At 42.5% G+C, this 15,917-nt stretch overlaps 1 protein-coding gene across 1 annotated transcript; it reads left to right on the forward strand.

The window, feature by feature from the left end:
- Window positions 1-4,836: 4,836 nt before the first annotated feature.
- On the forward strand, window positions 4,837-13,716 carry LOC120032962 (V-set and immunoglobulin domain-containing protein 1-like). The gene is made up of 4 exons (XM_038979239.1): window positions 4,837-4,925; window positions 5,048-5,371; window positions 5,944-6,044; window positions 13,151-13,716. The coding sequence occupies exons 1-4, from the start codon at window positions 4,856-4,858 to the stop codon at window positions 13,175-13,177; spliced, it is 522 nt and encodes a 173-aa protein (XP_038835167.1). The 5' UTR covers window positions 4,837-4,855; the 3' UTR covers window positions 13,178-13,716.
- Window positions 13,717-15,917: the final 2,201 nt, after the last annotated feature.

Here is a 15,917-nt window from a genome sequence, read left to right on the forward strand (position 1 = left end):
ATTTCTCACAGCACGCGCGTCTCTTTGTGTGGATGGCTGAGCTTCTGCAGATGTCTCTATCTCACGCCTTCCCTTGACCGCTAAAAACTTTTCTGTGGGTGCGTGCATTTGTTACGTCTGCCAATCCGGCCTCGCGCTTCAAAGTGCTGAGGATTCATGTGAGGATTTTTGTATGCGATTGCAAGGTCTTGGCTCTACTTTTTCGATTGAAAGTGCATGTATTTGTTCAAGACAGTCATCTCAAAACAGTACTTGGAAACATCTGCAGGAAGGAACTATCTACTAGGTAAGTGCTAACTTTGTGACTGACGTTACTTCTGCTTTGCTAGCGAGTCAATTCAATCCGTATCGTGGAAATTCAGCATGACAGCAATCACATCAAGCAGCTGAAATGTCAGCAAACTATGTGCATTTCCATTTGTTTTACCTTAGTTTCTATTGCCAATTATTTGGATATATCCATTGTAATAATATGCATGGCAGGTGGAGGTAACAAACAACAAAACATGTTGCATCGGTCGGATAGGCACACAGCGAGGCTTATATTAACCGCCGCTGTACCAAACCAAATGCTAGGCTAGGGCCCCTATGATGCTTCCTATCAAAGTTAGACAGTTATGGTCTGTCCTGGGCATCGATCTCATTGGCCCTCTTGAGAAGAGAACAGCGTCTGGTAAACAGTACGCCCTATCCAAGACTGACCTCTTCAGCAAATGGGTAATTGCTGAACCCTTGGAGGGCAAATCAGGAACTGAGATCGCTTCAAAAGTCATCAACAAACTTCTTGATTTTGGACTTGTCAACCGCATCATCACTGACCAGGGAGGGGAGTTTGCAAATGATAAATGTAGTCTTAATGTCACTGATGTCAAACATGGGCCATGAAAAGTCTAACACTTTCGAATCATAACCATGCAAGTGCTATGTTTGTCACTTTTTATTTTTCAGGTCAACAGATCCATATATAGACACAAGGTTTTCCCAGCTAGAAGCAGAAACAGAGCTAGCAGCCGAAATTGAGACCAAGGATGTGAGTATACAAATGTAGTAGAAGTGTAGTAAATAATGTAATGTCTAACGCAAACATCTCCCCTCATACACCATGTATTAACAGTGTAACAATTTCTCTCAATAGGTGAAAACCAGTGGTGGGCCGTCAGGGCCAGCAAGGCCTTCTCCTTACACAGGAGCCAGCTAGCAGGCGTAGTCTTTTGATTGGATTACCAATATTGAGAAGCAGGTCCTATGGGCAGGTCTATGCAGATCCTCAGAACTAGGAAACTGAATTTGATAAACGAATTAATTTGCGTACGACTAAGCTGTTTTTTCAACCCACAATGGCGGAAGGAGGAGAAGATATCGATTTGGTCGAGGATATAATTATAACGCCATTCTCAAGACGAACTTTTCAAGAAAAGTTAGACATTGTAAGGAGAGGTCGCCCGACGCCGATGCTACAAAGCCTGTCACAGGCGGGAAAGGGGTTCGTTCGCCACTTTCAAAGTTCCAACTACGAGCGCTACCAATGGCTCACAGGCTCCGAGAAGCACTGCAAACTGTACTGCTGGGAATGCCTATTATTTGCAAGTGATCGATTTGGTGTTTGGAGCCACACTGGCTTTGCAAACTTGAGTTGTCTAACCAAGGCAGCAACGAGACACCAAAGTACGGCTGGGCACTTACAAGCAATGGTGCTTTTGAAAACTTTTGGGGACACCCGAGTGGATCTACAGCTCAATGAACAATCGCGCAGGGCAACGGAGCTGCACAATGAAAAGGTGAAGAAAAATAGGGAAATATTGAAAAGACTCATTGATTGTGTCATGTTTTTGGGTAAACAGGAACTTTCTTTTAGGGGACACGATGAAAGTGCTGACTCCACAAACAAAGGGAACTACGTGGAGCTTCTTTCTTTTCTTTCTGAAAGCAACACAGATTTACAATACCACCTGTCCACTAACAAAGTGTTCATTGGGATGTCCGGCAAAATACAAAATGACCTAATTTATGCTATTGCTGAAGTGATGGGAGAAGAGATCAAAATGGAGATTAAAAAAGCTCCCTTTGTTGCTGTTATGGTGGACGAGACAACAGATGTGGGAAATGCAGCACAGCTCTCACTCGTCCTGCGTTATGTGACGGACACAGGAGTCAAGGAGCGATTTATCCGATTTGAAGATGTGACAAGCGGCAAGCGAGCTGATGACATTGCCGCTCTTATTTTCCGTTTCTTGGAGGAAAATGAATGTAGTCTGGATAAAGTTGTGGCACAGTGTTTTGATGGCGCAGCAGTCATGGCATCTGGACTCAATGGGGTGCAGGCTAAAGTTAAGGAGAGGGCACCGATGGCCTTATTCATTCACTGCTATGCACATCGACTAAATGTAGTACTGACTCAAGGAGCCTCAAAGCTTAAAGAATGCAAGGTCTTCTTTGCCAACCTCAATGGCCTTGCAGCATTTTTCTCACGATCCCCTAAGCGCACGCAACTGCTGGATGACATCTGCAAGCGTCGTCTTCCTAAGGTTGCACCAACGAGGTGGCAATATACATCTAGATTGGTCAATGCAGTCTTTGAAAAGAGAGTTGCCCTAAAGGAGCTGTTTAACCACTTACTGGAACATCATGATGACCATGACGGGGATACTGTGCTTATGGCTGATGGATTTAATGCACGTTTGGATGATTTTGAGTTTTGTTTTTTGCTTGAAACATTCAATGGGATTTTTAATTATTCGGATGTGCTTTTTGGAATTCTACAGAAACAAACTTTGGATGTACAATTCTGCGTGACAAGGGTGAACGAGTTTTGTGACACTATTGAGCGAGAGAGGTTCACCCAACGCAGGCAGAGGCCCAGCACAAGGAGACCCTCGCACATACTATCAACAACTCCACAGCAATATTCTGGACAACATTCTTTGCCAGATACGAAACAGGTTTCAAGACCACGAAAAATTAATGTTTCTCTCCCTCCTGGACCCCCGGCACTTTCAGACCTACCGGAAAAAATTCCCGCAAACAGCCTTCTCCACCTTAACAGAGAGTCACGGAACACTGTTCGACCTATCCAAGCTAAAAACAGAACTGACTGTAATGTATGCTATGACTGATTTTGAAGGGAAAAGTCCCTCTGATCTCCTTGATTTCCTTAAGCAGAAAAATCTGAATGAGGACATGGGGCAACTTTACACATTGGCATGTGTGACAGTGACTATCCCTGTGTCCACGGCTTCTGTCGAGCGGTCATTCTCGGCCTTAAAGCGAATCAAAACGTATTCCAGAAATGCTACTGGACAGACTCGGCTTTCAGCATTAGCCTCCATGTCGATAGAAAAGGACTTATTGGTGGAACTAAAACGCACAGATAGACTGTACAACAGAGTCATTGAAGTCTTCTTGAGGAAAGAAAGGAGGAAGGATTTTGTGTTCAAATAATCAGTCTTTGGTGAGTAGGCATACAATGCATGTTATTTTTTATTAAATGTGTATGTATGTTTCGCATTTTATTTCGTTAATATTAAATACCCTATATATTAACAAAATAAAATGGCAAATAGCCTATGTTGCAAATTATTTGTTTTCTTTCTTTTAATTTCAGTGAATAGTTATGTGTCTTTGTCATCACGGTGAAACTGCTTTGGGTGCGACAATGCGCTGTTCAGTGAACACACTGTAATTATTTTTTTGGGGACTTAAAGCTCAAAGTTTGTGGACCAGAAATGGATAGAAGAAGAATATTAATATAACTCTGTTGCACTCGACTATGTTCTTGCCTATTAGTTGAACTGTACTGTATTGTACTCTTCCCCTGCAATTCGCTGAATAAAAATTTCAATTTCAAGGTGACGCAACGCCTGGTTATACTGCGTTTCTGTAATAAGAGGTGGATTAATTCGGGTGGGACTGTGTAGGACCTCACTGAAGGCCCAGGCCCCAGGCCCACGGCACGCTACTGGTGAAAACACTTCCCGTGTGTGTATTCATATCCTGGTTGCGCAGTTAGACAAAAAGCAGACATATCCATGAACGTGTCCTGTCTTGTTAAAGTACCTAAAGACTGTACTTTTGTAGCCCAGTGACAGTACAGGGTTGTATTCATTTCTTATTGGACATGTTCTGGTGGTCCCTCTACATTTTTTACAACCCTGGATTGATTGAGTTGAAGTTAGACATGTGACACTGAACAGAAGCAACATGTCCACTAGAGGGAATTCTCTCCTCACGTTTAAATTCTGATGCAAAGCGTGAGAAGAGATTTGAGCTGAGTTTTATTAACATTGAGAAAAATCGACATCTGAAAGATAAATAACATGAATACAACATGATGTAACTTTGATATGCTTTAGCATGCCTGTAGATATGTGAATTTACAGTTGGATCTGCTGTTGTGTTTTATAACAATGCAATCCATCTGAACTCTCCACTCACCATATTTTATGTCCAACACACTAACACAATAAACCATTGAAATTGTAATAACATATATAGAGAATTTGATTCAATAAAGAAATCTAAATTAGATTGTGTATCGTGTTCAGTAATACAGTGGATCTTAACAGGGGTACTAGGACCCATGGAGGTACTTGACCTGTCCACAGTGGGAACTTAAGAAGACGCATGATTAGACCATAGGCTTACGGTTAAAATGCACGAGGGGGTCCTTCGGGGGTACGCCGGGCAGAGCAACATTCTGTTGGTGGTACAGTAACCGCAAAAGGTTGGGAACCACTGCAGTAATACATGAAGGTGTGGTTGACTGTGAGGGACTGTGATGTCAGATGTATCCTATTTCCTGTTCTTTCTAAGTAGATGTCAGACAGAGACAGACAGCAGTATACAGGCAGCTGTGGTGATGGTGATGTTACTGCTGAAGTGTTTGCTGCTGTTCTACTTGTCATTCAATGAATTGACCACAGCAGCAGGTAAGGCAAGCTGTTTATTCCCACAAATCTAGGTTGATTCTGTGTTAAATCATCAGTATGGTACATATGTATCTTTGAATCTAACAACCATGGTTTCTCTTCCTTCCCTCTCTTTTATATAGAAGCCATTCTCTGGGTGAAGACTGGGGAGAAGTTTACTAGGAAGTGCTCCACCACTCTAAAAGACCAGAACGGAATGTTCCTGTATGTTGGGCTGGACAGGGAGGTGTTGTATTACTACCAGCGTAACTCCAAGCTGACCCCCAGGGAAGGCTACAGGGACAGAGTGAAGACTGAGGGACCTGTGGACCAACTGACCATCACCATCAGTAACCTGACCATAGAGGACACAGGATTCTACCGGTGTATTTACACAAAATATAATGAAACCACGTATGAAAATGATATCAACCAAGGAAGAGGCTCCACTCTGGTCGTGGTGAATGGTAGGTATATGTTTACACTGTAGTGGGGTGGCAGCGTAGCCTAGTTGTTAGAGCATTGGACTAGTAACTGAAAGGTTGCAAGTTCAAATCCCAGAGCTGACAAGGTACAAATCTGTCGTTCTACCCCTGAATAAGGCGGGGATTAACCCACTGTTCTCAGGCTGTCATTGAAAATATATATATTTTTTTTAACTGACTTGCCTAAATAAATGAACTCTAGATGTGATGTGTTTTACTCTTATCATGAACGTTCAATTTCACATGTAGAAAAATGTGTGTAATCTAGAATCCAGACTAGTGTTTCTCAATCTGTGGTTAATGGACTGGCAGCGGTCACTGAGGTGTTTCAGACCATTTTAGTCAACTCTTGAGTGTTAGTTTCAATATAAACAACCATAGCCTGCTGGTCCCGATACAAACAAGTTGAGAAACACTGTTCTCCAGTGGCTTTTCTTTGATACAACTCTGTCTCTGATAGTTATTTTGTGTGAGTGCTGCAGGATACTGATTAGATTTTCTACAGCTGCCATGTCCTACAGCTACTGCAGTAACGCTGACCCCCTTTCACCCAGCCAATGAGAAGCCGTGCCCATCTGGCGTGGTGAACGTCATCATCATTAGCATCTTGACCATCCTGCTGTGTGTCATCTTCCTCATCTGGGTCGCTCCACGGGTGAGTGTGCTGAAGGTTGCCTTGGTGATGGGTCAATCACGTGTATCTGTCAAAACGTTGTCCTTTATCAAAAAAGTTGTCCTCGTCCTGCTAAACATGTTGAGAGCATAATACTAGTGTGTAGATTTATATTTTGTTCTAAACTGTCAAAACACAATGTCCTTTCAATGCCAGTCATTGTAGTGACTGAAATGGACAAAGGGCAATTCAGATCCATCATTTTTTTAACCCTTCTGGGATCGTTCGGGACGCTAGCGTCCCACCTCGTCAACAGCCAGTCAAAGTGCAGGGCGCCAAATTCAAAACAACAGATATCCCATAATTAAAATTCCTCAAACATACAAGTATTTTACACCATTTTATTAAAGATACACTTGTTGTAAATCCAGCCACAGTGTCCAATTTCAAAAAGGCTTTACGATGAAAGCACACCATTCGATTATGTTAGGTCAGAGCCAAGTCACAGAAAAACACAGCCATTTTTTCAGCCAAAGAGAGGAGTCACAAACAGCAGAAATAGAGATAAAATGAATCACTAACCTTTGATGATCTTCATCAGATGACACTCATAGGACTTCATGTTACACAATACATGTATGTTTTGTTCGGTAAAGTTCATATTTATATCCCAAAATCTGAGTTTTGTTGATAAAACGTTTACTTGAGACAGGAGAACAAGTGGAGACATAGGACGAGGTGGATAATTTTATAATAAGGCCGTTTTATTCAAGTGTAAAGATATCAGGCAAAAGCGTGCACGGCCCCTTTCTGTCTGATTCTTATGGAATCGTCGGAGAAGAGAGGCCCTCTAAGCAGTACATACAGATTATATAGGCAACAAGCAAAGTAGGTTGATCTTGTCGTCTGGCCTTCCGATTGGTCGATCTGGGTCGTGGGTAGTCCTGTTCGGCCTGATGTCGACATTCCATTGGCTTTTCACACAGTTCTTTGTCCTAGTCACATCCAAAGGCATCCTGCATGTGCGTTTGTTTTCACAGGCCCTATTCATGGGGGAGGGGATGTGTGTGTGGGTCTGACAAAGTAGTGGGGATGGGTGCATGTTGTGCCAAGAATAGCTTATGTTGAGAAGTGGTTAAAACAAGTTACCAGTATCTTATACAATTTCTTACAAATCCCCCTCTTCACGTCTCACAAGAGACGTGACATAAAAGTAAAAAAGACAAAGCTATGGGATAAAATTTGTCAGAAGACAAATTTTAATTCCCCCTCTTCACGTCTCACAAGAGACGTGACATAAAAGTTTCTTAGTCCTCAAATAGATAGACAGGTCCAGCTTCCCCATCATCAAGCAATGGGAACATTTGGGCCCTTTCCTGATTAGGGTCTATTGCGGCAGTGATAACACGGCTAGCAAGCGTGCGCGCACATGGAATGCAACAGCATCCACAAAGTACAAGACCGCCCGCAAAAACGGAAATTGATACTAGGATAGAGGAAACCAGCGTCTTATATTTACCAAAAGCATCCATCCATGAGTCCCACATAGAAGTGTCCACTCCAGAATGCTGTTTCATCTTACCATTAAGGGTACGAAGTCCCTCCAATGCTACAGTCAGACTCCCATTCGTAGCTGTGTTGTTGGGAATGAAAGTACAACACTGCTCACCAAACATAGTACAGACCCCCCCCGTTCTGCCAATAACATATCCACCGCGATTCTATTTTGAAATGCCATCAGGGATGTAGCTGCCAATTGTCCATGGACCGCCTCAAAGCCTTGTTGAGTCCAAAAATCCCACATTATTAACCAAAAAACGAGAAAATGTTAAACCCTCAGGTCCATCCCTCTATACAACCTGTACCAGGTGGGCTCGTCGCCACCCGGGAACTTCAAACCTTCACAACAGGGAGGACAAACATCACTTTTTATTCATTCGACAACCTCCACTACAGCAAACCAAGGGTCCTCCTCTGTCAGGCCCACTCTCCTGCGAAAACTTGATTCCGTATCAGCCTCCTTGCCACATCTGTAACAGACTTCTTCAAACAAGGTATGATACAGGCAGCACAGCACATGAGCATAAGAAGAACAACAACTAGAGTCAGAAATCCAGTAACCATCATTGTAGTATACTTACCAAACCAACCACCCAGCCAGAGAACAGTCCACTCTCCTTCACACCTGCAAGACCCTTCATCTCCACTGATAACCTTGCCAACCCACTCAGAGCTTTTGAAATGCTCCCATCCGGACTAGTATTGTTTAGGGACAAACGTGCAACACTGTTCTCCAATCATTTTACATACACCTCCCTGGTTGGCCAGAATCATGTCCAGTTCTAGTCTATTTTGTCTACTGGTTTGAGAGGTAGCCTCCAATCGTTCAGCCATCCCCGTAAGTACTGTGTGGGTGTAGTTTAACAAATCATTGTTGATTATAGTAGATATAATTGATCCAAGCATTCTGCTTAGCATCAACAATAGCTGGGCCAAACTGGGCAATAGATGCCACAGGCCATCATTCCTGTTTGATGTCTGGTATTCGTGGGGGACCCCTATTGGGACCCCAACAGGTTGGTGTGCATGTTATCTGTACCCTCGGACCAAGGAGCGTCACGGTTCTGCCGTCTCCTGGGTTGGTACCGAGTCTCTGTGTCATGTGCAGCTCCCAGAAGTTGGTTAGCTATAACCTCAATAATAGGCAATGGTGGTATCAGACTGGCCAAAACACATGTGCAACGACAATTTCCTTTCAAAAATGGGGTCAACCGCCTGGCAGGTCCACACATCCACCATACATCAGCAACACCTCTAGTTAATAGTGACATTAGTGATGCAGGCAGCAGTAGGGAACCTCCCATAGTCTATACCTCTACCTGTACCAGTGTTATAGCTGTAATATCCCCCATATGCCTTAACCCCCATGGTGTCTTCTGGGGACGGACTTCTATACCAGATTGTAGAGTTCAGGTGATGGCGTGGGACTTGGTCTTGAAGTGGTGGAGGAGGCCGGCTGAACCTGGTCTGTTGGAACTGGTGGTGGTTCTGGCAGTACTGTGATGGTAACATCCCCATCGTATCCTAAACAGACAGCTCAGGACTACAAGCAGTCCTGTAAAGCCCCATCCTCTCCCAGAGAACACATCATCAGCCAGAGTTCAAGCAACACTTTCACTTCTATGAACGTACACAGTGAGGAAAGGTCGGGGTCAGGGAATTCTTCATTAAGGAGTTGACCCCTGAGCTTTATTAGCAACAGTTCTTCTCCTTAACTCTGTGATCATTCGGCAGTGTCAGTGTGTCTCACCCTCCAAGTGCGATATGCCCCCAGGTCGAGTGAATCACCTTCTCCTTTAATTCATCTGTAATGCATAAAATCTTGGACATACAGGTTTGGTTAACAAACAGTTTCTCATTTGTTCTATCTGATTATATATTTGACTTCTATGCCTATTTTTTAGCTAGAATTTTTTTAATTAGTTTATTATTCAATAGGCCCCATCCTATCCTAGACCACAATGTACCCCTCCCCCTTTTGATACCTGGCCCTGGCCAGGTATCAACCTTACCTACTCTAAATAATGACTTACACCAATTTACCTCAAAACCAGTATACCAAATGACCACAAATGCATTATTTACATGGCCCTCCCCCGAAGCTGATCAGACTTCAAGAGACAGCCATGATGCAGGTCAAAGGTTACAACACCCCCTTATATTCGTGTTCCATACCATGTCTAGACCTATTAAAGAACCCCTTATCTTTAAAAAGAATTATGATAATACCCTCAAATCATTCGTTTTAAATTTCCTCTATGTTTCATGTAACTGTCTGCCTTCTCCCAATTCCATGAACCTCCACAAGTTGACCAATGGCGCCCTCTAGTGACTTTTCATGTAACTCATTCAGTCCTTCTCCAAATTTTCTCCCCAAAATACTTTATACCCTGCCATTGGACCTTGTGAATCTGTTTGGAGAGAGCTGCAGAAAGTTCCGTCAGTTTTCTCACATAGTCAGACATTGCAATTTGTTGTACATCAAGAGCGGGCATATGACCTCCCTCTCTTGGTGGACCAAACATCACCCTCCCTGTCATGATCTCATGAGGAGACAGATGAGTCCCTGCCCCTGGAGAGGCTCTCATGGCCATCAGCCCCAGGGGAAAGGCCTCTACCCACGACAATTTGGACCCAGCACATACCTTGGCTATCTTAGCCTTCAAAGTCTGATTGGCCCTCCCACGAGGTCTTGAGATTGGGGCCTGTACATTTATATTGTTCCTTTCCCCCTTTCCTGTCCTGTATTTTTTTTTTTCTAGGTATTCATTGAACTTTAGTTTTGGGCCATTAGCGGCTGCCATGGTAAATTTCAGGATCAGGTTTGACTATCTTAGTGCACTTAGCCCGTCACTGGCCGAGGCCAGCAATGTATTCTCGGTGCTGACACCGACTTATCTCTGGTGCCCCACACTCGTACACAAAGAATTATTTACAGCAGTTATTACTGTTAATCAGTTTTTGTTAATCGAGTTGTTATATATTTTCCCAGAAGGTATCAGAATCGCCCTTCTGGAACAATATATCTACGAACTCAAGCGCTGCTAAAATAATTATCAATTCAATTTTAGGAATTATTTTGCAAAAGTTATCAGCGTTTTTCAGTTTTTCGAGTTGTTATATACTTTCCCAGAAGGTATCAGAATCGAACATTCAGAGTTTCATCTTCCGAGCCCCAATTAATTAAAACTCAGAAAATAAAACTCTGAACACTCCATATATGAGTGTGCCCCTTTAAGATACCTTGTCTCTGGGAACATGTAAATCCCCTTAACCCAAACGTTTACTACAAACAAAACATAATTACATAGTTATACCTGTCACAAGAATTTAAAACATGGCCAAGAGGATTAAGTCCTCACCACATTAAAGCTCAGGCTTGGACTTAGGTACCGAGCGGCGACCAGTTAAAAAATAGTTATTAACCTGACCCGGATTTGCCAATTCAGCACGAGCTCCCGAATGATCAAGCTCAGTTTAATTCCGATGCTACCTAGAAGGGTGTCCGAGGCGTGTACGAGGTTGCCAACAACTTACATCTTCAACTTACACTAACTTCTAGTCCCGGACACTGATACAAACTTGAACAGACACTTCAACCGTGCAGGATCCTTCTAGTTCTAGCAACTAGGCCCGCTTCTACGGTGGTCAATCATTTCTCATTTCTCATTACTCATTTCATCTCTTTTCATTCTTAGACTATATGACAAATATCTTTACATCAATGCCTTAGTATGCAACTTATATAATAAATTTAACGGAAATTCATACTCACACTCAGTCACTGATCTTAAATTTGGTTATCTCTATAATACAATATGCAGATTTTTGATTTAACAGGCTCTGCTTACCTTTTGTTTAGTCGACTTTTAGATCAGATTCCTGAGGTGAGATGAATCCCCGGCAGCTCCTTTTCAGGTCACCCGTCTCTCTGATCCGTCTCTCACTTGTCTCTTTTCTCTATCAACTTTTTATGGACCGAATTCAGAGAAGAAAACCATCCTCTGCTACCAATTTGTTGATAAAACGTTTACTTGAGACAGGAGAACAAGTGGAGACATAGGACGAGGTGGATAATTTTATAATAAGGCCGTTTTATTCAAGTGTAAAGATATCAGGCAAAAGCGTGCACGGCCCCTTTCTGTCTGATTCTTATGGAATCGTCGGAGAAGAGAGGCCCTCTAAGCAGTACATACAGATTATATAGGCAACAAGCAAAGTAGGTTGATCTTGTCGTCTGGCCTTCCGATTGGTCGATCTGGGTCGTGGGTAGTCCTGTTCGGCCTGATGTCGACATTCCATTGGCTTTTCACACAGTTCTTTGTCCTAGTCACATCCAAAGGCATCCTGCATGTGCGTTTGTTTTCACAGGCCCTATTCATGGGGGAGGGGATGTGTGTGTGGGTCTGACAAAGTAGTGGGGATGGGTGCATGTTGTGCCAAGAATAGCTTATGTTGAGAAGTGGTTAAAACAAGTTACCAGTATCTTATACAATTTCTTACAGTTTACATTGGCGCGTTATGTTCAGTAGTTCCAAAACATCTGGTGCATTTGCAGAGAGCCACATCAATTTACAGAAATACTCATAATAAACATTGCTAAAAGATACAACTGTTATGCATGGAATTTTAGATCCACTTCTCCTTAATTCAACCGCTGTGTCAGATTTCAAAAGAACTTTACGGAAAAAGCACACCATGCAATAATCTGAGTACAGCGCTCAGAGCCCAAACAACTCAAACAGATATCCGCCATGTTGTGTAGTCAACAGAAGTCAGAAATAGCATTATAAATATTCACTTACCTCTGATGATCTTCTTCAGAATGCACTCCCAGGAATCCCAGTTCCACAATAAATGTTTGATTTGTTCGATAAAGACCATCATTTATGTCCAAATACCTCCTTTTTGTTCGTGCGTTTAGCCCAGTAATCAAAATTCATGAAGCACAATCACTAGGTGCAGACAAAAAGTCTAGCAGTTCCGTTACAGTCCATAGAAACATGTCAAACGATGTATAGAATCAATCTTTAGGATGTTTTAAACATAAATTTACAATAATGTTCCAACTGGAGAATTCCTTTGTCTTTAGAAATGCAATGGAACGCAAGCTAACTTTCACGTGAATGCGCGTGGTCAGCTCATGGCACTCTGTCACTTACTCAATCCCATCTCATTCCCCCCTCCTTTACAGTAGAACCATCAAACAAGGTTCTAAAGACTGTTGACATCTAGTGGAAGCCCTAGGAAGTGCAATATGACCCCATAGACACTGTGTATTCGATAGGCAAAGAGTTGAAAAACTACAAACCTCAGTTTTCTCACTTCCTGGTTGGATTTTTTCTCAGGTTTTTGCCTGCCATATGAGTTCTGTTATACTCACAGACATCATTCAAACAGTTCTAGCTTTTATGGCTGAGTAGCAGGCAGTTTAATTTGGGCACGCTTTTCATCCAAAATTCCCAATGCTGCCCCCTACCCTAGAGAAGTTTTAATCAATGTCCAAGAATAATTAAAAAGTGGTTGAATAAGAATATAATTGCTTGTAGCGCATAATATATGAATGAAGCAAAATTCCTGTTTCACAGGTGAAGAGGTGCTGTAACTTTGGATGATCCACACCCCAGGTCTTTCCTGACTCGGTCTATGAAGACATGGCCAGGAATCACACTTCTCCACCAGACACACAGCAGGAAGAATCATACCCCTATTCTGTGTCTTCCAAAGGAGGAAGTAGGACCACTGAGTCGTTTCTTCAAATGCATTTTCTGAATATTGCTTCTTTACTTTCTCAGAATTGAAAAGCCTGTTCTGCTGTATTTCACAGTTCTATCCTCACTGCAAGTGTTAGTGGTAAATTGTTTGTGTGTGTGTGTGCACGTATGTGTCGCACCATACCATGCTTATGTGTGTGAATAAAATCTCTATACGGAAAGTATTCGTATTTCAACAGAAGACCAGCGGGAAGAAGGGAACAGCCAATGTTATATTCCAGGTCTATTCAACTATATTCTTACGTGTTCCAGATGTAAAAAAGGTTCAATTCAGGGGGCCGGCCATTTTTCACATGCGATGCACACATACATATCTTTTATAAATGTTCAGAATTGATCAAAGGGCCTGTCTAAATTAATAAACTGGGGGCCTCCCGGGTGGCGCAGTGGTCTAGGGCACTGCATTGCAGTGCTAGCTGAGCCACCAGAGTCTCTGGGTTTGGCCCAGGCTCTGTCGCAGCTGGCCACGACCGGGAGGTCTGTGGGGCGACGCACAATTGGCCGAGCGTCTTCCGGGTTAGGGAGGGTTTGGCCGGTAGGGATATCCTTGTCTCATCGCGCTCCAGCGACTCCTGTGGCGGGCCGGGTGCAGTGCTCGCTAACCAAGGGGGCCAGGTGCACGGTGTTTCCTCCGACACATTGGTGCGGCTGGCTTCCGGGTTGGAGGCGCGCTGTGTTAAGAAGCAGTGCGGCTTGGTTGGGTTGTGCTTCGGAGGACGCATGGCTTTCGACCTTCGTCTCTCCCGAGCCCGTACGGGAGTTGTAGCGATGAGACAAGATAGTAATTACTAGCGATTGGATACCACGAAAATTGGGGAGAAAGGGGGATAAAATTGAAAAAAATATATAATAATACTAATAAACTGGCCAGATCTGGCCCGCGGGCCGCCAGTTGAATATCCCTGTTTTAGTCCATAAGGTGTACAGTTGATAGCGATGGAGGCCTCCCTATAACTTTTTTCAATACATCAGGTCATAAGATTTATATTGGTTTTAGTTCTAAACAATAGTGTAGGCTATGTTTTTCTGTAGTGTTTTTAGGTCACTGGACCACTCATCAAGCTGTTCCTGTTGTATGGTGTCTGCCACAAAGTCAAAAGAGCTAACATTAAAATGAGAACAGTTTGTTAAGACTTTTATTATATTTTATCATAGGTACAAATATTTTAGCTGCCTAAACTTCATCAGGTACATCAGGATATAAGCCATTTTTACATTACATTAGATTTTTCTGTTGTTTTAGTTGAGATAGCTAGTAGGTTAAAACGATTATGATCTAAGTAAAAATGTTTCATGCTGATACAGAGTAATGAGCGCATCTTGTGGTTGAAAAAACAATTATTAATTTTTACCAAGTTGCGTAGTATTGGTCTTACTCTACGAGTCACAGTTTTTTACTTAAGTCTCAACTTCCCAAAAAGTATTTTCACTTTGAATACCAGTTAATGTGTAATATATTTATTTAGGGAGAAAAATATTCACACCGTTTATTGCCTTTTAATCAAAATATTGATACGTAATTAATAGTGATTTGATATTATGTGTATGTGGTACACATTGGTGATGTTCAGCTATATTTCTCACAGTATATTGTATGTTTGGAAATCTTTCTATCTAAAACAAATGAGGACAAGTTCAGACAGGAAACCAGAGTATTTGCATCAGCTGATATCGCACCCATTAGATTCATTCTACCGTAATATGGCAGTCTGTTTAGTCAACCAGGTAATACACACTCATTCCATGATGGCTGCTGCGTGCAAGCTCTGCACTGGTGTTCTTGGTGACATGCTATGCTGTAACATGCGGTACTCGCCCTGCATGTCTGCTTTCCGACCACCCACCTCAAACTCCACCTGTTTGGGCACTGCTTTTGTTTCAGTCAGGGAGATCAGTATAGCATACCTTGTTCACTGTTTATTATTATTATGTCATCATTATGCATGCTCTGGCAGTGAGCTACCCCAAAGGAGCAGAGCCTAACGCCAAGAGTAACGTTTAAATGTATTTGAATATTTTCTAATAAATGTCCAATTTATATGTCAATAAACATGAGCAGTAAGTTGTTTTTTCGACATACTATATTCTACAATCATATCTAAATTCATAACCATAAGTCAAGTACTCTATTAATGTCACACTGACACATATCCTGTAAGCCAGACCTCCGTGTGCTGCTGGTGACAGTGGCTTCTGATGTGGTGGCAGTAGACACTTCCGAAACTATACCCAACACCCCAGGGGAACATAAATGATTCTCTTTTACACGCCATCATTTTCAGAAACCAGTGGGTGAATAACTCAACGACCAAACACACAGAGCATACCCTGCATGGCATACGAATATGGAGCGCAGGCTGTATCCCCACTCTCACACACTCTACTAGTTATTTATTATGGAGAGACATGTTGAGCGAGAAGTGTGTCTTAAAAGTCAAACTTCTTCTGAACGTATAAATCTTATTCTTAGTCAGAATTCTTAAGGCCGAGGTGGTTTTGTGTATTCTACAACGGGTTGGTCAAAACAAGCATTGTGATTGGTTGAGACGCACTCTAAGCCATACAGAGAACCAGTTTAGCA

Source organism: Salvelinus namaycush, chromosome 39 (assembly GCF_016432855.1).
Source record: "Salvelinus namaycush isolate Seneca chromosome 39, SaNama_1.0, whole genome shotgun sequence".
NCBI lineage: Eukaryota > Metazoa > Chordata > Actinopteri > Salmoniformes > Salmonidae > Salvelinus > Salvelinus namaycush.

What these genes read in the sequence shown, in the direction of transcription:
- LOC120032962 (XM_038979239.1), top strand. Translation starts at nt 4,856, where the DNA reads ATGGTGATGTTACTGCTGAAGTGTTTGCTGCTGTTCTACTTGTCATTC. An exon ending in CACTCTGGTCGTGGTGAATG is followed by an intron (nt 5,372 to 5,943) that starts GTAGGTATATGT and finishes CCTTTCACCCAG; the next exon opens with CCAATGAGAAGCCGTGCCCA. An exon ending in TCATCTGGGTCGCTCCACGG is followed by an intron (nt 6,045 to 13,150) that starts GTGAGTGTGCTG and finishes CCTGTTTCACAG; the next exon opens with GTGAAGAGGTGCTGTAACTT.